The sequence below is a fragment of the Ranitomeya imitator genome, chromosome 2 (assembly GCF_032444005.1).
Source record: "Ranitomeya imitator isolate aRanImi1 chromosome 2, aRanImi1.pri, whole genome shotgun sequence".
NCBI lineage: Eukaryota > Metazoa > Chordata > Amphibia > Anura > Dendrobatidae > Ranitomeya > Ranitomeya imitator.
This window is the reverse complement of record NC_091283.1, coordinates 406,808,567-406,834,622: the sequence shown is the minus strand read 5'-3', so window position 1 is coordinate 406,834,622 and position 26,056 is coordinate 406,808,567. Positions and strand designations below refer to the sequence as shown.

The 26,056-nt window shown below is 44.4% G+C and overlaps 1 protein-coding gene across 2 annotated transcripts in view; it reads right to left on the bottom strand.

Moving 5' to 3' along the window:
• The window catches only part of MAP2K6 (mitogen-activated protein kinase kinase 6), a 113,783-nt gene extending 88,229 nt beyond the window's left edge, over nt 1-25,554 (bottom strand). Inside the window, exon 1 of one of the 2 annotated variants that reach the window (XM_069750703.1) lies at nt 25,220-25,554. In XM_069750703.1, the coding sequence (XP_069606804.1) occupies nt 25,220-25,241 (22 nt within the window). In that variant the 5' untranslated portion in view covers nt 25,242-25,554. The remainder of the gene's footprint in view (nt 1-25,219) is intronic. The other variant, XM_069750702.1, reaches the window with a different exon arrangement.
• Nucleotides 25,555-26,056: the final 502 nt, after the last annotated feature.

Sequence of the window (26,056 nt, the reverse complement as noted above, 5' to 3'; positions counted from 1 at the left end):
CGATGGATCCGTCGTGTTTTGGCGGACGCGACGCACAAAAACAGGTTCAATGTAACTTTTTTGTGCGTCGCGTCCGCCATTTTCGACCGCGCATGTGTTGTCGAAACTCCGCCGCCTCCTCCCCGAACTGCAGAATGGGCAGTGGATGCGTTGATAGATTGCATCCGCTGCCCACGTCGTGCAGTAATTTCACAATGTCCGTAGGTACGTCGGCCCGACGCATTGCGTCCACCTGTGTGTAGTTTATCCTCAGTATAACTACAGCTTTGCTGTGAATGCCTCAAAGGTTTGTTTGAGAACATTAGGGATCAAACATGAAAAGCAAGGAACACACTAGACAGGTCAGGGATAAAGTCATGGAGAGTAAAGCAGGGTTAGGTTATATTAAAAAAAAAAAAAAAAAAAAGATAGCCCAAACTCTGAACATCTCACGGAGAGCACAGTTCAATCCATCATTGAGAAATGGGAGTATGACAACTGCAAACCATGGCAAAATGCATGAAGGGGACACAGCATGTGGAAGAAGGTGCTCTGGTCAGATGAGACCAGTAGAGAATTTTCTTTGACTAAATGCAAAATGCTATGTGTGACGGAAAACTATCACTGCACCTCACCTGAAAACACCATCCCCACTGTCAATAATGGTGGTGGCAGCATCATGCTTGGGGAGGCTTTATTTCAGCAGGGACAGGGAAGCTGGACAGAGTTGATGGGAAGATGGGTGGAGCTAAATACAGGGCAATCCTGGAAGAAAACCTGAGCTAGAGGAGTGTGCAAAGAACAATGGGAAAACATTTCAGCCACTTGATGTGCTAAGTTGTTAGAGATATACTCCAATAGACTTGCAGCACTAATTGCAGTGAAAGTTGGTCCTGCAAAGTATTAACTCAGGCGGGCCGATTACAAATGCACCTCACAATTTTCAGATTGATATATTTTAAAAATAGAAAACCATGTTTCATTTTCTTTAAATGTCACAAATACATGATACTTTGTGTGGGGTATATTACATAAAATCCCAATAAGTTACATTTTGTGGGTTTAAGGAAGAACAACAGTGTGGCAATAGTCAGGTCTCACACTTCCTTAGGGCCTTCATTGCGTGTGCAAGTGCGCATACCAGCGTGTATATATGTACATGTGCACATACGTGATTTATGTATATACACGTGTATGTATACGTGCGAATGTACATGCATGCATGCATGCATGCGCGCGCATGCATGCGTGCGTGCGCACATGTATATTAGAGAGGAGTGACCTAACAAAATTCAAATTCAGATTGGAGGGGCTGGTGAGGTTAGTGGTGAAGTAATCGGATTTTTTGCTTTGCTTAAAATGTCTATGGCCTTATATAGTTCAACTAGATGGTGGCCCAATTCTAACGCATCGGGTATTCTAGAATATGCATGTCCACGTAGTATATTGCCCAGCCACATAGTATATTGCCCAGCCACGTAGTATATTGCCCAGCCACGTAGTATATTGCCCAGCCACGTAGTATATTGCCCAGTACAGAGCCACGTAGTATAGAGACTTAAAAAAAAAAAAAAAAAAAACACATATGCTCACCTTCCGAAGGCCCGTTGAAGTCCTGCTATACTCACCATCCGCCGCCTTTCCCGCTCCTCGCCACGCTCCCGGGACCGCTCCATTGCAAGCGGCAGCTTCCGGTCCCAGGGCTGGTATGAGCAGGACCTGTGATGACGTCGCAGTCACATGACCGTGACGTCACGGCAGGTCCTTGTCGCACACCAGCCCTGGGACTGGAAGCTGCCGCTTGCAATGGAGCGGTCCCGGGAGCGTGGCGAGGAGCGGGAAAGGCGGCGGAGGGCGAGTATAGCAGGCTTTTTGTTTGTTTTTTTAATTATTTTTAACATGACATTTTTACTATTGATGCCGCATAGGCAGCATCAATAGTAAATAGTTTAGGACACACAGGGTTAATATCAGTGGTAACGGAGTTCGTTACACTGCGGGCAGTTACTGCTGCCATTAACCCTGTGAGTGGAGTGGAGGGGATTATGGAGCGGGCACCGGGCAGTGAGTGCAGGGGAGTAGGGGAGGGACTAATCAGACTGTGGACGTCGCTGATTGGTCGCGGCAGCCATGAAAGGCAGCTGCCGAGACCAATCAGCGAATGAATAACCGTGACAGAAGGACAGACAGACAGACGGAAGTAACCCTTAGACAATTATATAGTAGATTTACGGCTTTAGGTAAATCCACAAGAACGCAAATTAGGGGGAAAAAAAAAAAAAAAATCTGCATTTTAGTTAATGCAGATTTTTTTTAAAATTCTGATTGAATTCAATTCCAGTCCAATTTATTCACTCACCTCTTGTGCATCCTCAGGTCTCTGCACGCATTCTTTGTATATTCATGTCTCTGCACGCAGGCACAAGCTGTGTATTCATGTCTCTGTGCGCATTCTTTGTATATTCATATCTCTGCACACATGTGCGAGCTCTGTGTATTCATGTCTCTGCATGAATGCGTGAGCTGTATATTCATGTCTCTGCACGCATGCCCGTGCTCTGTGTATTCTTCATGTCTCTGTATGCATGCACAAGCTCTGCGTATTCATGTCTCTGTACGCATGAGCGAGCTGTGTATTCATGTCTGTATGTATGTGCTCTGTGTATACATATATGGTGTTTATGTCTTTTGTGTATACATATGCGTGCACAGCATGCAGTGTGTGCACAACATACAGCGTGTGTAGCATTCACATTTATAAAACCCTGCAGAGCAGATGTAGGCGTAAACATGTCGGTAATCACCCAACAAACAAGCAAATGTTGCTCATTGATTGGGCGATTGGATTGTTTATGCCGGAACAAAATCATTGTTCTCAGCAGCACTTCACCGACTAAACTGCAGATACTGTATGCTGCTGGACACAATACTGTATGGGGGCAGATTGATCTAGTAGTGATCGCTCTGTGCCCATCCTTGTTCCTCAGCCAGTGTAAAGAGGCCGGTCAACAAGCACCAAACTACTTTAATATTGTTGATTGCACTCGCTTAACGGCCTGGACGCAACGCATGTAAATACAACCCAAGTAACAGTGTGGGACACGCGTTTGCAGTACCACCCGATGCCCCTAGAATTACCCGCTTATATATGTATACACTAGCACTCATAAGGCAGTGCTTGCCGTACTACTACTCCCTGTGGCAGGTCGCCTCACAGGCACATGTGGGTTAATGTCTCTGGGTGGTTTACATTATCATAAACCCCAAAATGATAACAGAAAAACAGCCTCTCTGGCTCAAAAGGAAATAAGAGTTCATAAGCAGTTCTACCCAGCACTTCTGGGCCAACACATACAGCAGCTCCCACAGGAGCATCAGCCTAGGGCTTGCTTGCCTCTACACACCACATTTATTTCCCCAGCCACACCCTTGAGGTGGAGATATGGTGAGTAGGCATCCCACCCATCTCTTACCTACTCACCTAAAGACATAACATGGCCGCTTAACTCCTTCAGCTGAAACTTTATCATGCTGAAAAGAAACTTATGGGTTTCTAGATCACGAAGGAAAGCAATCTCCATGACAAATCCCCCCCTCACATATCGTGCCAGTGACCCTATCACACCCCCTAGATGCCAGAGTCAATAGCAGCAACAGAATCTAAGGGGTTAGACAGACAAGAATTCCCTCTATCAAACATCTGCTTTTTCAAATCATATTGCCGTGGCGCCATTAAGCTGCCATAACGTTTACTCACCTAGTGTAAGGCTACTTTCACACTGGCGTTTTTTGCCAGACTTCGCAATGCGTCGTTTATGGCAAAAAACGCATCCTGCAAAGTTGTTTGCAGGATGAGTTTTTGCCCCATAGATTAACATTAGCGACGCATTGCGACGCTTTGCCACACGTCGCAACTGTCGTGCGACGGTTGCGCCGTGTTGTGGCGGACCGCCGGGAGCAAAAAAAGTTACATGTAACGTTTTTTTGCTCCTGACGGACCGCTTTTTCCGCCCCCACCTCACAATGGGGCAGCAGATGCGCCGGAGAAATGCATCCGCTGCACCCGTTGTGCAGTGCATCAAACGCTAGTGTCGGAATCTCTGCCCGACGCATTGCGATGGGGAGATTCCGACGCTAGTGTGAAAGTAGCCTTATTGAACAAGTATGGCTGCCACCATTACCGGACAGTGTGTATGACTACCTCATCAAAATGATTATTCACCAGACGATTATTCTATCAACAAGTGTTCAACCACAAACCTACAGTTGGCCTTACACACGAGATCCCCGCCGGCCAACAATTAAATTAGCAGACCTTCATCTCTCTGGTTTCCCCCATACTAGATTGCTCAGCTTGGCCAAACATTCACGAGTTTCCAACATGGAGCTAGCTTTCTCATATGGCGTTTGCAACTCTGTCAACAGATCTTATCAGAAATAAAAAAAATTAAATAATAAAAAAAAAAATGGATAGGGCATTGAATTTCCAATATGCTCAACCCTTTTCAACCCCCAACATCAACTGCTGAGAGGTTCTCATACAAATCAGATGGTCAGCAGGTCATGCTCAAGGTGGGGGAGAATTTAGCAGACTTTCATCTAGTATGTACGTAAGCCTTCATTCTAAGACCCCATTCACACATCAGTTTTTATGCCATCAGTCACAATCCGTCGAATTTTGAAAAAAATGGATCCAGCGACTGATGTCGCCGGATCCGTTTTTTCTCTCAGAGACCTGTATTAGCCACGGATTGCCTCACGTTTCATCCGTCGTTCGCTGGATCCGTCAAAAATTGTTTGTGCGGCGGCCGGAGACAACAGACAAAGTAACGATTTTTGTGTCCATCAAAAAATGGAAGCCTATGGGCGCCGGTTCCATCAAATGACGGAATCCATGATTCCGTGTTTTTTGGGGGGTTTTCTAACGGAACATGCTCCAATTTTTCCACTAGCTGGATCCGTTGAAAAAACGGATCCGTCATATCAGTTTTTCACAATCTGCAATGAATCAGTAGAGCCAATGGATTGTGACCGACAGCAAAAAAACTGATGTGTGAAAGGGGCCTAATATATTTATGGCCACTAGGAGAACCCAGACAACAACTTTCTAATAGATGTCACAAGTATTAAAAGTACTTTGCTGTAAATCTACATGCCACAATGCATCTGTTAACGCACTCACTGCCAAAGGAATAAAACCTTAGATCATGAAAGGAAACCAATTTAAGAAAATAAAAGAGGTTTTCTGTGGTTTTCATTTCCTGGACGGCTCCTATATCAAGTATCTCAAATCTTTCGCTCCTGCTCTGTCATAATGATACTTGCCACATAGGGAAATCCTAGTTTTTGGTGTTAAAAAAAAAAAAAAAAAGAAGAGGTACTGGTATTACCTTGAAGTAGGTTTTTAAAGCCAATCTGTCAGGGTTCCTTGTGGCACATAAGACATAGGGAGGGGTAGCAAAGATGAGGGATACATTGATTTTAATGCAGGTTTCTCTAGTGAGGCTATGTGCACACGTTGCGGATTAGGCTTGGGAGCTTCTGGTGCGGATTCTGCATCACTATGCAGAACACGCAGGTGCGGATTTTTTGCGTTTTTTTTACCCCTGCGGATTTCTATAATGGAATGGGTACAAAAACGCTGCAGATCTGCAAAAAAGAAGCGACATGCTAATTCTTTTAATCAGCGTTTCTACACGGAATTTTCAGCACCATTAGCACAGCATTTTTTTTTTTTTACCATTGATTTACATTGTACTGTAACTCACTTGCGGATCTGCCCTGCAAATAACGCTGCGGATCCGTCGGAAATCCGCAACGTGTGCACATACCCTAAAACTGAAGGGTTACTCCCATCTGAGAAATGTATGGCAAAGGATGTCCCACAGGACAAACATGGCGGAGGTTCCCTGATGTTTTGGGTTGCTTTGCTGCCTCTGGCACTGGACTGCTTGATTGTGTGCATGGCATTATGAAGTCTGAAGACTACCAACAAATTTTGCAGCATAATGTAGGGCCCAGTGTGAGAAAGTTGGGTCTCCCTCAGAGGTCATGGGTCTTCCAGCAGGACAATGACCCAAAACACACTTCAAAAAGCACTAGAAAATGGTTTGAGAGAAAGCACTGGAGACTTCTAAGGTGGCCAGCAATGAGTCCAGACCTGAATCCCATAGAACACCTGTGGAGAGATCTAAAAATGGCAGTTTGGAGAAGGCACCCTTCAAATATCAGGGACCTGGAGCAGTTTGCCAAAGAAGAATGGTCTAAAATTCCAGCAGAGCATTGTAAGAAACTCATTGATGGTTACCGGAAGCGGTTGGTCACAGTTATTTTGGCTAAAGGTTGTGCAACCAAGTATTAGGCTGAGGGTGCCAATACTTTTGTCTGGCCCATTTTTGAAGTTTTGTGTGAAATGATCATTGTTTTGCTTCATTCTCTTTTGTGTTTTTTCATTTAAGACAAATTAAATGAAGATAATTCCAAAGAATTTGTGTTTGCAATCATTTTCAGGAAGAAACTGAGTATTATCTGACATAATTGCAGGGGTGTCAATACTTTTGGCCATGACTGTACACACACACACAGTACAGACCAAAAGTTTGGACACCTCATTTAAAGATTTCTCTGTATTTTCATTACTATGAAAATTGTAAATTCACACTGAAGGCATCAAAACTATGAATTAACACATGTGGAATTAAATACTTAACAAAAAAGTGTGAAACAACTGAAAATATGTCTTATATTCTAGGTTCTTCAAAGTAGCCACCTTTAGCTTTGATGACTGCTTTGCACACTCTTGGCATTCTCTTGATGAGCTTCAAGAAGTAGTCAACTGTCAGATTTAATAAGTGGGATTTCTTGCCTTATAAATGGGGTTGGGGCCATCTGTTGTGTTGAGCACAAGTCTGGTGGATACACAGCTGATAGTCCTACTGAATAGACTGTTAGAATTTGTATTATGGCATGAAAAAAGCAGCTAAGTAAAGAAAAACGAGTGGCCATCATTACTTTAGGATATGAAGGTCAGTCAGTCCGAAAAATTGGGAAAACTTTGAAAGTGTCCCCAAGTGCAGTTGCAAAAACCATCAAGTGCTACAAAGAAACTGGCTCACATGAGGACTGCCCCAGGAAAGGAAGAACAAGAGTCACCTCTGCTTCTGAGGATAAGTTTATCCAAGTCACCAGCCTCAGAAATCACATGTTAACAGCAGCTCAGATTAGAGACCAGGTCAATGCCACAGAGAGTTATATTTTCATATAATTATATATATAATTTTTTTTACGGAGATGGTTTGAAGAACAGCGGGCAATTCATCAGTCCGTGTACTGTAAAATCACAGCAGGAGATAGAAGAGATGGGTTACATACAGTAAATACAGGTAGAATAGATATATAGATGTCAGTACAAATATAATTAGTACAGTGTGTCCAGCTTACTGTACATGTATTTAACCCCTTTCTGCCATTGGACGTACTATCCCGTATGTGACCTGGGACTTAAAGGGAACCTGTCACCCCGTTTTTGAAAGATGAGATATAAATAGTGTGAAATAGGGGCAGAGCTGGGCTTTACATTAGTGTCCTTTTGGTGCCTTTATTCCCCCGGGATGCTGCTGAAATACCTTTGTGAAGTGTCCGTTTTGTCCTGTCAGTCAAGTTGGTCAGGTCGAATGGGCGTTGTAAAATAGCGGTTCCTCCCCCTGATTCTCGGCTTGTCTTTCGTAAACGCGATCTGTGAATAGCACAGATCGCGCTTTTTCTTAGCGCCTGCGCAGTGAATTTGCCTCCGGCGCCTGCGCATTATGTTTTGCCCATCTGTGGGCAAAGCATAATTGACATCATTGCGCATGCGCGGGCCTTCACTTTAGCCGGGGTGCCCCGGAAGTTGTCATATCGGCAAAGTGTTATTCTGGATGCCGTATCTCATCCCACACTGCGAGCGTAAGGCAGGCGAGCGATCTTGGCACAAAACTTACGCTCGCAGTGTGGGATGAGATACGGCATCCAGAATAACACTTTGCCGATATGACAACTTCCGGGGCACCCCGGCTAAAGTGAAGGCCCGCGCATGCGCAATGATGTCAATTATGCTTTGCCCACAGATTGCCGGAGGCAAATTCACTGCGCAAGCGCTAAACATAACGCCAACGGCGGAACTAAACTTCGCAGGGAATTGCATGAGGTGGGGGAGGAACCGCTATTTTACAACGCCCATTCGACCTGACCAACTTGACTGACAGGACAAAACGGACACTTCACAAAGGTATTTCAGCAGCATCCCGGGGGAATAAAGGCACCAAAAGGACACTAATGTAAAGCCCAGCTCTGCCCCTATTTCACACTATTTATATCTCATCTTTCAAAAACGGGGTGACAGGTTCCCTTTAATTCCCATGGATGGGATAGTATGTCACATATTCCTAAAGAAAAATAAATATTGATCCAATAAAGAAATGTATGTAAATAAAAAAAAATAAAAAAATAAAAAAAAAAAACAATAAAAGTACACATTTAGTATCGCCGCGTCTGTAACTTCAGTGAACACTGTAAAAAAAATACAAAACAAGGAAAACAAAACAATGCTTTTTATCATACCACCGAACAAAAAGTGGAATAACACGCGATCAAAAAGACGGATATAAATAAACATGGTACCGCTGAAAATGTCATCTTGTCACGCAAAAAACGAGCTGCCATACAGCATCAAACAAAAAAGTTATAGATCTCAGATAAAGTGATGCAAAAAAATTTTTTTTTATATATATATATATATATATATATATATATATATATATATATAATAGTTTTTATTGTATAAAAGCGCCAAAACATAAAAAAAAAATTATAAATGAGCTATCGCTGTAATCATACTGACCTGAAGAATAAAACTGCTTTATCAATTTTACCAAACGCGGAACGGTATAATCGCCCCACCCAAAAGAAATTCATAAATTGCTGGTTTTTGCTCATTCTTCCTAACAAAAATCAGAGTAAAAAGTGTCATGTGCCCGAAAATGTTACCAATAAAAACATCAACTCGTCCGGCAAAAAACAAGACCTCACATGACTGTGGACCAAAATAAGGAAAAGTTGTAGCTCTCAAAATATGTCAACGCAAAAAATATTTCTTTTTGCAATAAAAAGCGTCTCTTAGTGTGTGACAGCTGCCAAACAAAAACCCGCTATAAAAACCCACTATAAATAGAAAATCAAACCCCCCTTTATCACCGCCTTACTTAAGGAAATATAATAAAATTAAAAAAATGTATTTATTTCCATTTTCCCATTAGGGATAGGGTTGGAGCTAAAGTTGGGGGTTAGGGTTTGGATTGCGTTTACGGTTTGGTAAGGGGTATGGTTAGGGTTATGGGCGGACATATCATTGGTGCAACCGCATAGGGGCCCAAGAGGTAAGGGGGCCCATTTCTACCTCCAAAGAAAGTGTAATCTAGCATTTTTAGGAGCTTTTGGTCTGGAAGGGGCCCGTATATTGTTCTTGCACAGGGGCCCTTTTCTGTCTGTGTCCGCCAGTGGTTAGGGGTGTGTTGGTGTTAGGATTATGGTTGGGATGGAGTTAGAATTGGGGCAGGGTTCCACTATGTGACACCCGCAGACCATTCCATCAAAGTCTGCATTCCAAAATGCCACTTCTTCCCTTCCGAGCCCTGACGTGCGCCCAAACAGTGGATTACCCCCACATATGGGGTATCAGCGTACTCAGGACAAATTGCACAACAACTCTTGGGGTCCACTTTCTCCTGTTACCCTTGAAAAAATAAATTATGAAAAGATCATTTTTGTGAAAAAGATATGATTTTTTTATTTTTACGTCTATATTATAAACTTCTGTGAAGCACTTGAGGGTTTAAAGTGCTCACCACACATCTAGATAAGTTTCTTAGAAAATGGTGTCACTTGTGGGGAGTTTCCACAGTTTAGGCACATCAGGGGCTCTCCGGACATGGCGTCCGATCTCAATACCAGACAATTCTGTGTTGAAAAGACAAATGGCGCTCCTTCCCTTCCGAGCTCTGCCATGCGCTTAAACAGTAGTTTACCCCCACATATGGGGTATCGGCGTACTCAGGACAAATTGCACAACAACTTTTGGGGTCCAATTTCTCCTATTACCCTTGGTAAAATAAAACAAATTGTATCTGAAGTAATTTTTTTTGTGAAAAAAAAAAGTTAAATGTTCATTTTTTTTAAACATTCCAAAAATTCCTGTGAAACACCTGAAGGGTTAATAAACTTCTTAGGCCGGGGTCACACTGTCAGTATTTGGTCAGTTTTTTACATCAGCATTTGTAGCCAAAACCAGGAGTGGAACAATCAGAGGAAAAGTATAACAGAAACACATCACCACTTCTGAATTTATCACCCACTCCTGGTTTTGGCTACAAATACTGATGTAAAATACTGACCAAATACTGATAGTGTGACCTCTGCCTTAAATGTGGTTTTGAGCACCTTGAGGGGTGCAGTTTTTAGAATGGTGTCACTTTTTGGTATTTTCTATCATATAGACTCCACAAAGTGACTTCAAATGTGATGGTCCCTAAAAAAAGAAAAAAAAAAAAAAAATGGTGTTGTAAAAATGAGAAATGCTTGTCAACTTTTAACCCTTATAACTCCCTAACCAAAAAATAAAAAAAAATTTGGTTCCAAAATTGTGCTGAAGTAAAGTAGACATGTGGGAAATGTTACTTATTAAGCATTTTGTGTAACGCATCTCTGTGATTTAAGGGCATGAAAATTCAAAGTTGGAAAATTGTAAAAATTTCAAAAATTTTCGTCAAATTTCCCTTTTTTCACATATAAACGCAAGTAATATTAAAGAAATGTTACCACTACCATGAAGTACAATATGTCACGAAAAAAACAACGTCAGAATCACCGGAATTCGTTGAAGCGTTCCAAAGTTATAATCTCATAAAAGGACAGTGGTCAGAATTGTAAGGGTATGTGCACACATTGTAGATTTCCTGCGGATCCGCAGCGTTTTTTGCGGTGCAGAAACGCTGCAGATCCGCAAGTGATTTACAGTACAATGTAAATCAATGATAAAAAATGCTGTGCTAATGGTGCGGAAAATTCCATGCTGAAACGCTGTGGATTAAAAGAAGTAGCATGTCACTTCTTTTTTGCGAATCTGCAGCGTTTTTGAACCCATTCCATTATAGAAATCTGCAGGGGTAAAAAACGCTGAAAATCCGCAAAAAATCCGCACCTGCGTTTTCTGTCAAGAGATGCAGAATCCGCACCAAAAATTCCTAAGCCTAATCCGCAACGTGTGCACATAGCCTAAAAATTGGCCCGATCATTAACATGGAAACCACCCTTGGGGGTTAATAAAAGATTATTTTTTTGGAAAAAAATGGCGCGTAATTTTCGCAACTAGCCGACGGCTGGGGGCTGATGTTTTATCGCCTGGGAAGGGGGTAATACCCATGGAGCTTCCCATGCTTTTAATATTAGCTCACAGCTATATAATTAGCTTTTACTGGCTATTAAATTGGAGGACACCAAAAAAAATAAATAAAAAAAAAAAAAAAAAATGATGTAGGGTCCCCCTATAATTAATAACTAGCAAAGGCTATGCAGACAGATATTAATATCCTAGGAAGGGAGCAGTATCCATGGCCCCCCAGGCTAAAAGCATCAGCTCTCAGCCGCCCCAGAAAAGGTGCATCTCTAAGATGCGCCAATTCTGGCACTTAGCCTCGGTCTTCTCACTTGCCCTGTAGTGCTGGCAAGTGGTGTGATAGTTGGGGGGGTTGATGTCACCTTTGTATTGTCCGATGACATCAAGCCCCGAGGTTAGTAATGGAGAGGCATCCATACGACGCCCCCATTACTAACCCCATATTCACATTGTAAGAAAACACAGACACCCACAATAAAGTCCTATAATCGAAAAAAAAAAAAAAAAATGACAGACTCCTTTAATAATCTCAATTAAACCATACTTGTGACCTCTCCTAATTCCACCGAAGTTCTCGATCTCCTGTAATAAACCAAAAATAATACAACAATATCCCTCACCTCTCCATCATTCTGTCCCATGCCGTAATCCATGCCTGGAGGATAATTAGTTTTGAACCTGGACGATGCCAGGCTGAGAACCACTGGTGAATGAGATGCTGCGAGCGCAGCATCAGTGACTAGCGGTGACATCACTGAGGCTGCGTTCCCAGACGGGCTGAACTGCGGTGACCTTGACGAGATCCGCGCTAGCACCGCGAGAAACTCGCATGGTGCAGAGGAGAGTTCACCGGGAGAATTTCACTGTTTTTTCCTATGTAAAAAATAACAAAAACGCTGCAAAACACAAAATCCTGACAACAAAAAAAAAAATCTGTGTGTATGACATTTCTGAAATCTCATAGGCTTTGCTGGTACTCTAAAAAGCAGCTGAAAATTAGCATTAAAAAAATGCAGCAAAAACACCCAGTGTGAACATAGCCTTACATTTCCCCAGGAGAAATAAAAAAAAATTAAGAAAATAATTTTTATAGGGGTGTTCAGACTGAGTTTTTTTTCCAGTCTCCGCTGTGCACCCTGAAAATTATCTTCAACTATAAAACACCAAGGGTCCGATTCATCAGTGTTTGCTACACAAAACTGGTGTAAAAAAAAAAAAAAAAAATCTAAGGGATATATTCGTACATTGTATTTTTCTACATTTTTTAAAAGCAAAAAAAAAAAAAAATGCAACGTTTTATCGTACCAGCAAGGAGAAAGATTTCTGAATCTCATGAACATGTTGCTTATTTTTTCCTGGCAAATTTGAAGCAGTTTCACATCTACAGTATGTCAAATGTTTCAGCGTTTTTCACATATTCAAATGAATGGTAAAAAGAAAAAAAAAAAAATTGTTTTTTTTTTTAACGCCAGTTTCAGGCAGTGCCTCCAAAAATGGGTGGAGTTGGGGTGTGACTACGCAAGCCCATCAAATTCATTAACAGTGACGCAAATAAGCGTGTTGGACTGGGACCGAGCGTCTGTGAGCCCCAGCAGTGACATGCAGCAGCATGATGACATCCGCATGCTACGGACCTCATCACACTACTGCCAGGACCGCAGAACTGGTGAGGACAGATTAGGCACTGATAAGTACCCAGTGGAGGGCTGAAGAGAAGATGATATGTGCTTTCGTTTTAGACAAGGTGTCAGGGGAAGGAAGGTAAGGGTTGTGGTTACAGCGAGGACACATTATGGGGCAATTGAAGGATTGTGAAAGGGGCATAGTATAGCATGGAGCAGTGGGGATATTTTTGAGTAGCAGTATGGGGTCAGATATTTTGTGCAGGAAGCACGGTGAGAAGCATTTATTTATTCAGGGGCACTGCATGGGAAATAGTGCAATAGGCTCTCCATCCATGCATGCATGCATGCATGCATGCTCTCCAGCCGGATCGATCCAGGAAGCTAGGTTCCTCTGCAGCTTATTCTGTAAGCGCTATAGCTTGCCAAATAAACCTTGACCCGATCAAATTCACTCATATCTACTGGTGATGTCTATATTAATGTATTGATGATGGCTCTGGTTACGTGTTCATGTAAGTACCCCTTTTTTAAAAAAAATTGCAGCCTTGGGATTGGTTCAGTATGGCAATGTGGCCCTTGGCCAAAAATGAATTAAAAAAAAAAAAGTTGTGCACCCCCTGTGTTAGGCCGGTTTCACACGTCAGTGGCTCCGGTACGTGAGGTGACAGTTTCCTCACGTACCAGAGACACTGACTCACGTAGACACATTAAAATCAATGTGTCTCTGCACATGTCAGCGTGATTTCACGGACCGTGTGTCCGTTTGGAAAACACGGAGACATGTCAGTGTTCGTGGGAGCGCACGGATCACACGGACCCATTAAAGTCAATGGGTCCGTGTAAAACACGTACCGCACACGGATGTTGTCCGTGTGCAGTCTGTGTGATGTGCAGGAGACAGCGCTACTGTAAGCGCTGTCCCCCCTTGCGTGTGGTGCTGAAGCCCCATTCATTTCTTCTCTCCAGCAGCGTTTGCTGGAAAGAAGGAATGAATAATCTTTTTTTTATTATTATTTATTTTTGTTTTTAAAATAAAGTTGCCGGTAATCCGCCCCCTCCCACCCCCGCTGGCATTAAAATACTTACACAGCTCCCTCGGCGCTTATGCAGCGCCCCAGAGTCCTGGTCGTTGCAGTAATGTGGCTCTGCCACTAAGGGGAGTGATGTTATGTCTGATTGCACTAAAGGAGTTCACCTGACCAGGTATCACAAGCACACATTACAGTTCACACTCCGGCCACCAGGGGGAACAAAAGGCACTATGTATTAGGCCACTCCTCGCACTGGTAAAACTGGGGGTTGGATAGGATAGGAAGTTAGACAGAACGCAGCCTGGGAGAGCTCCAGGGAGGACCTGTCAGGGGTGGGTTCCTGACAGGGGCCTAGCAGAAAGGATAGAGAGTGACAGAACTGCGCCTGCACTACCTTGCGGCGGTATCCCAATGAAGGACATGAAGAGAAGGATATTGTGGAAAAGTGAGAAACGAGATCAAAGCACAAAGGAGAGCCAGTAGGAGTCGTGCCCCGAGAACGGCAACATCCTACTGAGGCGCGTAGCCGGTGACCGGAACACCGAGGGAGTAACTGACTTCAAGCATTACTTCAAATACCGCAGGACAGTTAACTATAGGTTGGCTGTCTACCTTACATCACCTAAGAAGAAATAGGGGGCAAGCGTGGAGAGGGGTGTCTCTAGGGTCCCAGAATAGCTCCAAGCCTTCCCGTCAAACAGGTGCGTCCTATCCAGATAAACTTGGGGGAGGGAGAGAGAGAGAGAAAGAACAAACACGAGAGTTGTGAGGACTATCCCGAATGCTCAGCAGGGAAGAACTACAACACACAGGCGCTAGTGGTAGGCACTGATTTCCACCTGCAAAGGGAACTCTGGATGTGCCTTCGGACTGGCCGGTCTCAGACAGCCCTGTTAACAGTGCTCTAGATTGAGGATCCCGAAGTCTTCAGTAAAAGGTAAAGAGACTGCAACCCTGTGTCCTCGTTATTAACTGCGCCTCACATCATCGCCACCTATACTACTGGGAAGCCCTGGGGACACACTTCACCTGTGGGAAGGTATACCATCTAGCTGCCATTCTATCACCCCAGCGGACCCCTAAGCAGCGTCGGTCACCCTGACTGAATACCACAGGTGGCGTCACGAACCCTTGACAAACTATCATCACCTCTTTCATTGGACGCCCCTTAGCAGGGTCACGGACTGGGTCCAGCCACCATGACAACTCCAGCACCGAGACAGAGAGGACCGGTACCGAGAACCTGTGGCCCTGTGTCTGGGGGCGCTCCACTTACAGGACAAGCAGCGACACTGAAAGGATGTATGAGCGGTCACGTGGTGCCGCACATTACAGTGATGAATATGCGGCTCCACCTCCCATAGGGGTTGAGCCGCATATTCATTACTGTAATAAGCGGCACCACGTGACCGCTCATACAGGACAAGCAGCGATGCTGAGAGGATGTAAGCGCCGAGGGAGCTGGGTAAGTATTTTAATGCCAATGGGGGGTGGTCCAGACAAAAATTACTGGCGGCTTGGAATATTATCCCCTTTAAAAGACAGCCAAGTTTTGTTTCTGCATCGCAATTTCTTGTATCCCCATTTTCAAATAGTGATGTATTTTATTTCCAGACATGAGGGTTTATTGTGGGACAAGTCAGAATTTTTTTTTACATATTCCCTTACTCTATATGATATGAATGGTGTCATTCAATGCAACAAGTGCGGGAAAACGTATGACCATTTTCCTTAAGACCCATAACTTTCAGATTTTCCATCAATGAAGCTGTGCAAGGATTTGTTTTTTTGTGCAGCGAGATGGTGTTCCATAGTGCAATTATGACTTTTTTTTACATTGAGGTTACCAATTGGAGTTAATTTTAGATTTTGATAGGCAGAACCTTTATGTAAGAGAAACCATTTTTTTTTTTATTCTTTACATTTATTTTTAACCCCTTCATGACCCAGCCTATTTTGACCTTAATGACCTGGCCGTTTTTTGCAATTCTGACCAGTGTCCCTTTATGAGGTAATAACTCAGGAACGCTTCAACGAATCCTAGTGGTTCTGAGACTGTTTTTGTGTGACATATTGGGCTTCATGTTAGGGCCCCTTTCCACTTGTGAGAAAAACGGACGAGTGCAATCCGATAAAAAAAAATCGGATTGCACTCGGACCAATGTTTTTCAATAGGTGACATTCCATTTGCGATTTTTTTCCCAGCCGAAATCGGACTGAGAAAAATCTGTGTCGGCTGAGAAAAAAAATCGCAGCATGCAGCCTATTGCTGAGATTCTCGGACGAGACTCGCCAATGCAAGTCAATGGGTGCGAGAAAAAAAAACGCATGGAATACGGACCATCCGTATTCCATCCGTTTTTTACGGATACCTTACCATTCTGTGGCACAGAACACTGTAAATAGTCCTGTAAATGACTGTATAAAAATAGTTGCAGAGAAAAAAAACGGATTGCATACGGATGTAAAAACGGATGCTGCGATTAAAAAAAATCGCATTACTCGCATGACAATCGCACACGTTACATCCGTTTTTTCGGTCCGTAAATCGGACCGTTTTTTTCTCACACAAGTGGAAATGGGCCCTTAGTGGTAAATTTAGGTCGATAATTTTTGTGTTTGTGAAAAAAATGGAAATTTGGCTAAAATTTGAAAATTTCGCAATTTTCAAATTTTGAATTTTTATTCTGTTAAACCAGAGAGATATGTGACACAAAATAGTTAATAAATAACATTACCCACATGTCTACTTTACATCAGCACAATTTTGGAAATAATTTTTTTTTGCTAGGAAGTTATAAGGGTTAAAAGTTGACCAGCGATTTCTCATTTTTACAGCAAAATTTACAAAAACTTTTTTTTTTTTTTTTTTTTTTTTTAGGGACCACCTCACATTTGAAGTCAGTTTGAGGGGTCTATATGCCTGAGAATACCCAAAAGTGACACCATTCTAAAAACTGCACCCCTCAAGGTGCTCAAAACCACATTCAAGAAGTTTATTAACCCTTCAGGTGCTTCACAGCAGCAGAAGCAACATGGAAGGAAAAAAATGAACATTTAACTTTTTAGTCACAAAAATTATCTTTTAGCAACAATTTTTTTTATTTTCCCAGAGGTAAAAAGAGAAACTGGATCCCAAAAGTTATTGTACAATTTGTCCTGAGTACGCCGATACCCCATATGTGGGGGGGGGGGGGGGGAACTACTGTTTGGGCACATGACAGGGCTCGGAAGGGAAGGAGCGCCATTTGACTTTTTCAATGAAAATTTGGCTCCAATCTTTAGCGGACACCATGTCTCGTTTGGAGAGCCCCTGTGTGCCTAAACATTGGAGCTCCCCCACAAGTGACCCCATTTTGGAAACTAGACCCCCCAAGGAACTTATCTAGATGCATAGGGAGCACTTTGAACCCCCAGGTGCTTCACAAATTGATCCGTAAAAATGAAAAAGTACTTTTTTTTTCTTCACAAAAAATTTATTTTGGCCTCAATTTGTTCATTTCCACGTGGGCAACAGGATAAAATGGATCCTAAAATTTATTGGGCAATTTCTCCTGAGTACAGTGATACCTCACATGTAGGGGTAAACCACTGTTTGGGCACATGGTAAGGCTCGGGAGGGAAGGAGCGCTATTTGACATTTTGAATGAAAAATTAGCTCCAATCGTTAGCTGACACCATGTCGCGTTTGGAGAGCCCCTGTGTGCCTAAACATTTTAGCTCCCCCACATGTGACCCCATTTCGGAAACTAGACATCCCATGGAACTAACTTAGATGTGCGGTGACCACTTTAAACCCCCAAATGCTTCATAGAAGTTTATAACGCAGAGCCGTGAAAATAAAAAATAATTTTTCTTTCCTCAAAAATTATTTTTTAGCCCGCAATTTTTTATTTTCACAAGAGTAACAGGAGAAATTGGACCCCAATATTTGTTGCCCAGTTTGTCCCGAGTATGCTGGTACCCCATATGTGGGGGTAAACCACTGTTTTGGCGCACGTCGGGGCTCGGAAGGGAGGGAGCACCATTTGACTTTTTGAATACAAGATTGGCTGGAATCAATGGTGGCGCCATGTTGCGTTTGGAGACCCCTGATGTGCCTAAACAGTGGAAACCCCTCAATTCTAACTCCAACACACCCCTAACCCTAATCTCAACTCTGGCCATAACCCTAATCACAACCCTAACCCCAACGCACCCCTAACCACAGCCCTAACCCCAACACACCCCTAACCCTAATCCCAACCCTAAACATAATCCTAACCCTAATCCAAACCCTAACCCCAATACACCCCCTAACCACAACCCTAACCCCAACACACCCCTAACCCTATTTCCAACTTTAGCCCTAATTCCAACCCTAACCCTAAGGCTATGTGCCCACGTTGCGGATTCGTGTGAGATTTTTCCGCACCATTTTTGAAAAATCCGTGGGTAAAAGGCACTGCGTTTTACCTGCGGATTTACAGTGTTTTTTTGTGCAGATTTCACCTGCGGATTCCTATTGAGGAACAGGTGTAAAACGCTGCGGAATCCGCACAAAGAATTGACATGCTGCGGAAAATACAATGCAGCGTTCCCGCGCGGTATTTTCCGCACCATGGGCACAGCAGATTTGGTTTTCCATAGGTTTACATGGAACTGTAAAGCTGATTGAAAACTGCTACGAATCCGCAGCGGCCAATCCGCTGCGGATCCGCAGCCAAATCCGCACCGTGTGCACATAGCCTAATTCTAAGGGTATGTGCACACGATGCAGAAAACGCTGCGGATCCACAGCTTTTCTGCCGCTGCGGGTCCGCAGCAGTTTCCCATGAGTTTACAAAAAACGCTGCGTACATGCTGCGGAAAAAAATGCGCAGAAATGCAGCGGTTTACATTCCGCACATTTCACTTCTTTCTGTGGATTCCGCAGCGGTTTTACAACTGCTCCAATAGAAAACCGTGGTAAATCCACGATAAATCCGCAGCGGTTTTGCACTGCGGATTTATAAAAACCGCTGCGGAAAAATCCGCAGAGGACCAGAATACGTTTGCATATTCCCTAACCCTAGTTCTAACTGTAGTGGAAAAAATAAAATTTCTTTATTTTATTATTGTTCCTACCTATGGGGGTGATAAAGGGGGGGGTTCATTTACTTTTATTTTTTTATTTTGATCACTGTGATAAAACCTATCACAGTGATCAAAATGTACATGGAACTAATCTGCAGGCAGATTCGGCGGACGCACTGCGCATGCGCCCGTCATTTTGGAAGATGGCGGCGCCCATGGAGAAGACGGACGGACACCAGGAGCCTCGGTAAGTATTAGGGGGGAAGGGGGGGGGGGGAGATCGGGGCACGGGGGAGGCGGCATAGGAGCACGGGGGGAGCGGACAGGAGGACGGGGGAGCGGACCACAGATCTGTGGACTGGGAGGGGGGGGGGGGGGGGGCGCATCAGTGTTTCCAGCCATGGCCGATGATATTGCAGCATCGGCCATGGCTGGATTGTAATATTTCACCAGTTTTCATAGGTGAAATATTACAAATCGCTCTGATTGGCTGTTGAAAGTGAAACTGCCAATCAGAGCGATCGTAGCCATGGGGGGGGGGGGGGGGGGACGCGATCTTTCCATGACGCCACATAGGCGTCATGGGTTGGATTGGCACCGACTTTCATGACGCCTATGTGGCGCCATGGGTCGGGAAGGGGTTAAATTGTGGGAATGGAGGGTGGTTTAAAGGGAACCTGTCACCCCGTTTTTTGAGATTGAGCTATAAATACTGTTAAATAGGGCCTGCGCTGTGTGTTCCTATAGTGTATGTAGTGTACCCCGATTCCCCACCTATGCTGAGAAATAACTTGCCGTTTTCGCCTGTCAATCAGGCTGGTCAGGTCGGGAGGGCGTGGTGACATCGCTGGTTCTTCCTCAGCTTTACGTTGGTGGCGTAGTGGTGAACAAGCAGCGCGCGATCTGCGCTGTCATCCCTTTCGTCGGTGGGGGCGGCCATCTTCCTGGGGCCGCGCGTGCGCAGATCGAGTGCTCTGCTGCACGGGGCTTCAGGAAAATGGCTGCGGGATGCCGCGCGTGCGCATTAGAGATCGCGGCGGCCATTTTCCCAAAGCCGAGTTTGCATCTCGGCTTTGGGAAAATGGCCGCCGCGATCTCTAATGCGCACGCGCGGCATCCCGCGGCCATTTTCCTGAAGCCCCGTGCAGCAGAGCACTCGATCTGCGCACGCGCGGCCCCAGGAAGATGGCCGCCCCCACCGACGAAAGGGATGACAGCGCAGATCGCGCGCTGCTAGTTCACCACTACGCCACCAACGTAAAGCTGAGGAAGAACCAGCGATGTCACCACGCCCTCCCGACCTGACCAGCCTGATTGACAGGCGAAAACGGCGACTTTGGTAAGTTATTTCTCAGCATACATGGGGAATCGGGGTACACTACATACACTATAGGAACACACAGCGCAGGCCCTATTTAACAGTATTTATAGCTCAATCTCAAAAAAACGGGGTGACAGGTTCCCTTTAAATGTAAAAGATTGTTTGATATAAAAAAAAAAAAAAATAATAAGATCACAATATTAAATACGGTATATATTTTATTGCCTTTGATTGCTAGTACTATATAACTATATACTATAGTACCATAATACTGCTGTACATAGCAAAAATGTTGTCCTATGACTCCTTCACCAGCCCCCCTCAACTGTTATGGCAACCCGTCAATAACCAGTGATCATGATGGGGCCAGATTAATAAGCACGTGAGTGAACGGCCTGGCAGGATAGTAGCGGTTAACGCAGGGGTGGAGAACCTCAAGCCCCAGGTCCATTTATGGCCCTCGATTACCTTTTGTCAGGCCTCTGGGGCAGATTCTCAGGGACCGCATTCTTGGGCAGGAAGGTGTATTTTGATTACAACCAGCTCAGTAATTTCTTCCTGCTCTGTTAGCACACACATGCAGTGTTCACTACTGAACAATGAAGGGCATGCAATGAAAGATTACGACCTGAAACCAGTGCCAGAGTCAGGATGTACTTTGTGGGCGGAGTTTGAACAGCCCCCGAAGGATGGTATAAATATCCAAATGGCCCTTGGCAGCAAAAAAAAAAAAAAAAAGGATTCCTCACCCCTGGGTTAAAGGCTACTGTCATTGACTGGTGCGAAAGCTGCTGTCAATCTTCAAAAGAAGGGAGACTACACCGTTTCATTACTAGAAGGACCACTGCAGCCTGTGATTAGTTTCTGATCATGGACCACGGTAAGTACTCGTAGGCTGCAGTTGTCGGAACGGCGACTTCTGTGTTCGATGCTGTGCACAAGTCCAGTCTTTTGTTATTTCTTCTAACTACTCCACTACTCGGACAACCCCTTCTCAATCACGACGTTACCCCAAGCTAAATAACCCCTGTACTGTCCTACGCTCTGATCCAGCTTTGTCAGCACTGACTCAAGGGGCTCAGGTGACAGCAGGCAGCCATATCAATCTCCCCTGTTTTGGACAAGTCATACATTGGGAGGAAGCAAAAGAGCAGCCGCAGGTTTGACTTCTTCCTGATGTCTGATTTGGCCAAAGGAGAGGACAGAGAATTAGCAGCTGATTGTCACGTGAGCACCTTGAGAGTCCGTGCCAACACCGATGGAACAGCGCCAAAGGTGTTATTTTGCTTGGGAGAAACTTGATTGAAAAGGGTTGCACAGTAATGGACAACCCCGTTAAGCATTTCATGGTTCGGAAACCATAAAGTGGTTAAAAGAAGTAGAACGTCCAGTCTGGGTGGCTTCTGCTAATTATGGTTCATATAGAAGAAAAAAAAAAAAATAGCAAAACCAACAACTAAGGCTTCTTTTACACTTCCGTCTGTACGGGGCCGTCACAAAACGTCGACGCAACGTACCGACGGACAATGGTGATTTTCTGCACAACGTGGGCAGCAGACGCAGTGTTTCAACGCGTCCGCTGCTCCTCCAGGGAGGAGGGGGTGGAGTTACGGTCACGCATGCGCAGTTTAAAATGCAGGACACGACGTACGGAAAAACGTTCCCTTGAATGTTTTTTCGCTACGACGATCCGCTAAATACCGACGCATCCAGTGCACGATGTACGGAACGTGTGTCCATACATCGCAATCCGTCGGCAATACAAGTCTATGGGGAAAAAAACGCATTTGCCCCATAGATTAACATTAGCGACGCATTGACACACGTTGCAACCGTTGTGCGATGGTTGCGTGTTGTGGCGGACCGCCGGGAGCAAAAAGCGTTACATGTTACATGTACCGTTTTTTGCTGCCGACGGACCGCTTTTTCCAACCGCGCATGCGCGGCCGGAACTCAGCCCCCACCTCCCCGCACCTTACAATGGGGCAGCGGATGCGCAGGAAAAATGCATCCGCTGCCTCCGTTGTGCCTCCGTTTCACTGCTAGCGTCGGAACCTCAGCCCGACGCTAGTGTGAAACTAGCCTAAGCAGTTTCAGGAATATAAGACCGCCAACTTTTTTGTGATCGGCGTACCCTAGGAAAATCTCAGCCATACTGCCTTCAGGATTCTGATTTAGAGGCTGGTAAAAAGGATCTTTGAACATCAACATATCGCTCAATCCCCACTGCAAACAACAAAGGGATTAAGACCCCCTTATCACTCTACATCAGCATATCTAAAAGCAGACAGTCCCTGACATTTTTGGCATTCATCCCAGTAAGGGGAAAAAAAAACAAACAAAAAAAAAAAAAGAGTAGACCAGAGAGGCGTCAGTGGCGCAGCAAGAGATTCCACAGCAAAGCAATTACGGTACATATTTTGATATATTACAGCATTTACCTAAATTTCCCTCTATTTTGTCCGATCTTGGACAAAATGTTGCCTGACGTCATTCAAGATGACAATATATCTTTTAGATTTCTACTGCTCCATCTCCTATATACATGTATGTGACCACACACGCGTTTTCAGGGGAATAAGCCACCGTTGGCGCTTTCTCTTTCCTGAAGACTTGGGCATGCTGAAATCCAACATGCCCAACCTTTCTGTTCCACAACGCTGCCACCGAAAGAGTGAGGAAACCTTCTACACCTTATGAGAGGTTGTTTGGCGCCATTTGCCTGTGCATCCATAATGTCACGTCCATAACTTCCTACCTGTGACGTGAGCAGAATGGGAATGGTATCGTGTCCTAATGGTGAACTGCACCAACGTTGACTTGTGTACATCTCAGCAGGTGTCGTGCGCCTCAATGGAGGACACAGACAGAAATGGGCCCCTAGTTAACAGCTCATCAGAATACACAGTTCCGCACGTTTGGAGGTGAAAATGAGCTGCCATACTTCTTGGACCCTTGTGCGGCCGCCCAGGTTGCACCAATGGTATGTGCACCTGTCCTAGTAACATGCATCCTGGCAGTCATTGGCGCCACTTGCTACTCCATGCGGAAGGGAATGATTGCAGAGCGTCTATTGCCCCAGCGCCACCCAGATGACTGAAGCCAAGCGGCCGCAAAGGGAGCCCAAGTTCATTTCCCCCCTACGACACCTCTTCCCATTAGATTGCTGTCCATCTAAAAAACTGCATTTACTTGCAGCTATCCGCTATACTGCGGGTAGGTACCGTAATCTGTTTTTTCGGGAGTTTTGCCAACTGGCTCCCATTAAAGTGGTCAACACCTTCAGCAATACTAGGAGTATGGCGGTTTTCGGACTCATCCTGGTGGCAAAAGTCGTGCAAAAGGAAAGAACGGTGGGGCATGTTGGATTTCAACATGCACAATCCTCGACACTGTTAGTCTGAGATGAGCCACAAATGCATGTATATGGGGAGGAGTGGGAGGCGGTAGAAATCTCAGGTCATGTTGTTAAGTGGCTCATTTTTGGAGGAAACAATTGTAGTACTCCTGTAAAAGTTTATGGGGGCCCAATATACCTGCACACTACACTTGACAGAGAGTGTTTGGCAGCAGATATGATAGATACCTACCTAGATACCTAGGACTTACGTTTTGCACATTAACCCGCACCTGCCTGACTTTTTAGATAAAAGCATCTCCCCTACTCAATCTAGAAATAAATCCAGGAAAAAAGAAAAAAAAAAACTTCATGGAGCCCATCAGCAGGAGTGTGTGTGTGTGTGTGTGTGTGTGTGTGTGTGTGTGTGTGTGTGTGTGTGTGTGTGTGTGTGTGTGTGTGTGTGTGTGTGTGTGTGTGTGTTTTAAATAGCTCAGTGTATAGGATCAGCGCCGTGCCAATCAATACCAAGTCTGACTGTGCAAAAGGCACAAGAAAGGAGGCCACTCAGTAATTCCAGACTGAAGAAGGTATAGGAGGGGCAGGCAAAGGGTGCAATGCAAAACAAGAAAAAAAATAAATAAAGTTTACTAAATGCAACAATTAAAATTAGGACAATTTAAGAGAAAACTTAAAAAGTTTACTGCACGCAATAAAAGGTTATATTTTGCAAAGTTTTAGCATTTAATGTTTAATGTTGCAATACTGCACAACATAAGACTAGATCCTTCAATTTCTTGCTGCAGGGAAAGAATCTTCGATCTTTCAAAATAAATGAAGCGTGCAAACCAAAACTAAGATTATTATTACTACAAAAGGTGCAAAATATTGCAAAAGAAAAAAAAAATGCAATAGTGTATTCCTGCACTAAAAGATAAAGTGCACCCAGGGAAAAAAAAAAACAAAATGCAAATACAGAATAACTTGCAAGAAAAAAAAATACAAGTGCAAAATTATTTAAAACAAAAAAAATAGTAAATGCCTGCAAATATAAAAGTGCATAAGAAATAATTTGCAACTGTGCAAAACAAAATCGAAAATGAGCATGCAAAAAAAAAATAAATAAGAAAAATGCCTAAAGCTGCAACCATGAAAAAAAAAAATGCAGAGAAAAATATTCCCAATTAATAGTGTGCATGCAATTTTTAACCGGTTGCGTGCCGCCTGCACTAGGAGTGGTGATCGCCAGCCGTGTTGCATGGAAGCCCAGCCTTGCAGGAACTCTGCAGAGGGCAGCCACACACAGGAAATGCATCTGCAGCAGGGAAGGCTCAAACTTCCTAATGCACTGGCCCCCAGCTGCCTGCACTGCTGCACTCTCATATGCACAGGGGGGATCTTGCATTGGCACCGTGCACGCTCCACAATTCGGGCTCCTCTTACCTCCTTTACCAGGCTGAGACATTCTCCCCTTTGCTTTGGCTGGGAGGGGGGAGGGGTGCACAAAAGACTTTGCCTCTCCTCTCTTCTCTTTCTCTCTAGTTTTACAACAAAGATGCAAAGTGTGCAGCTCCAGAGCTCCCTGCAGAGCTGCCGGGGGTTGCAGGAGGCTGTTCCCGGATTGCACTTGCAGTGCACGGTGCTTGTCGTTCTCCCTCCTCCTCCGCTCCGTAAAATAGATTTGCAGCACTTGCAGTTGCAGCCGAGAATCCCGGGCTCTGCACCTACGTGATGGGCCAAGGGCTGCCAGCTGAAAAGCTCCAAACTTGGAATAAGGAAGGCACTGCGCATGCGCGGTGTCTGGGGGAAGCGGGGCATGACGGGACTTGTAGTCCAGGGTGAGGCGCGGGAGGCCGCCCTTTTTTTTTCTTTTTTTTACTACCCCCTATTGAATAGGCTGACCTCGCTGTCCTCACGCTGAGGGGGGTTGTTTTATTCAGTGGACGTGGGTCTCTGCACGAATTTACGGAATTTTTTCACCTCAGATAAACGCCAGGATTACTTTGTCGGCGGCAGCGCCGAGTAATAAAGTTTTTTTTGTGAGTGAAAAGTCTCTGACTGGAAATAGTCTGGTCAGTCAGATAACAACTACAGGAAAGCTTGGGTTTAGAGTAGAGTGATCCTCGGTTATACTTCATGTCTGTGTACTGACATGGAGGACATAAAGAAATCCTCTAAGAAAAGGTCTAGCTGAGTGTGTGGGGTTGTGGGCCAATTATTTATGCAGGACGCGTCTTCAAACTGTGTTCTCGGGGTCACAATATTGTGCATGGACCCCTT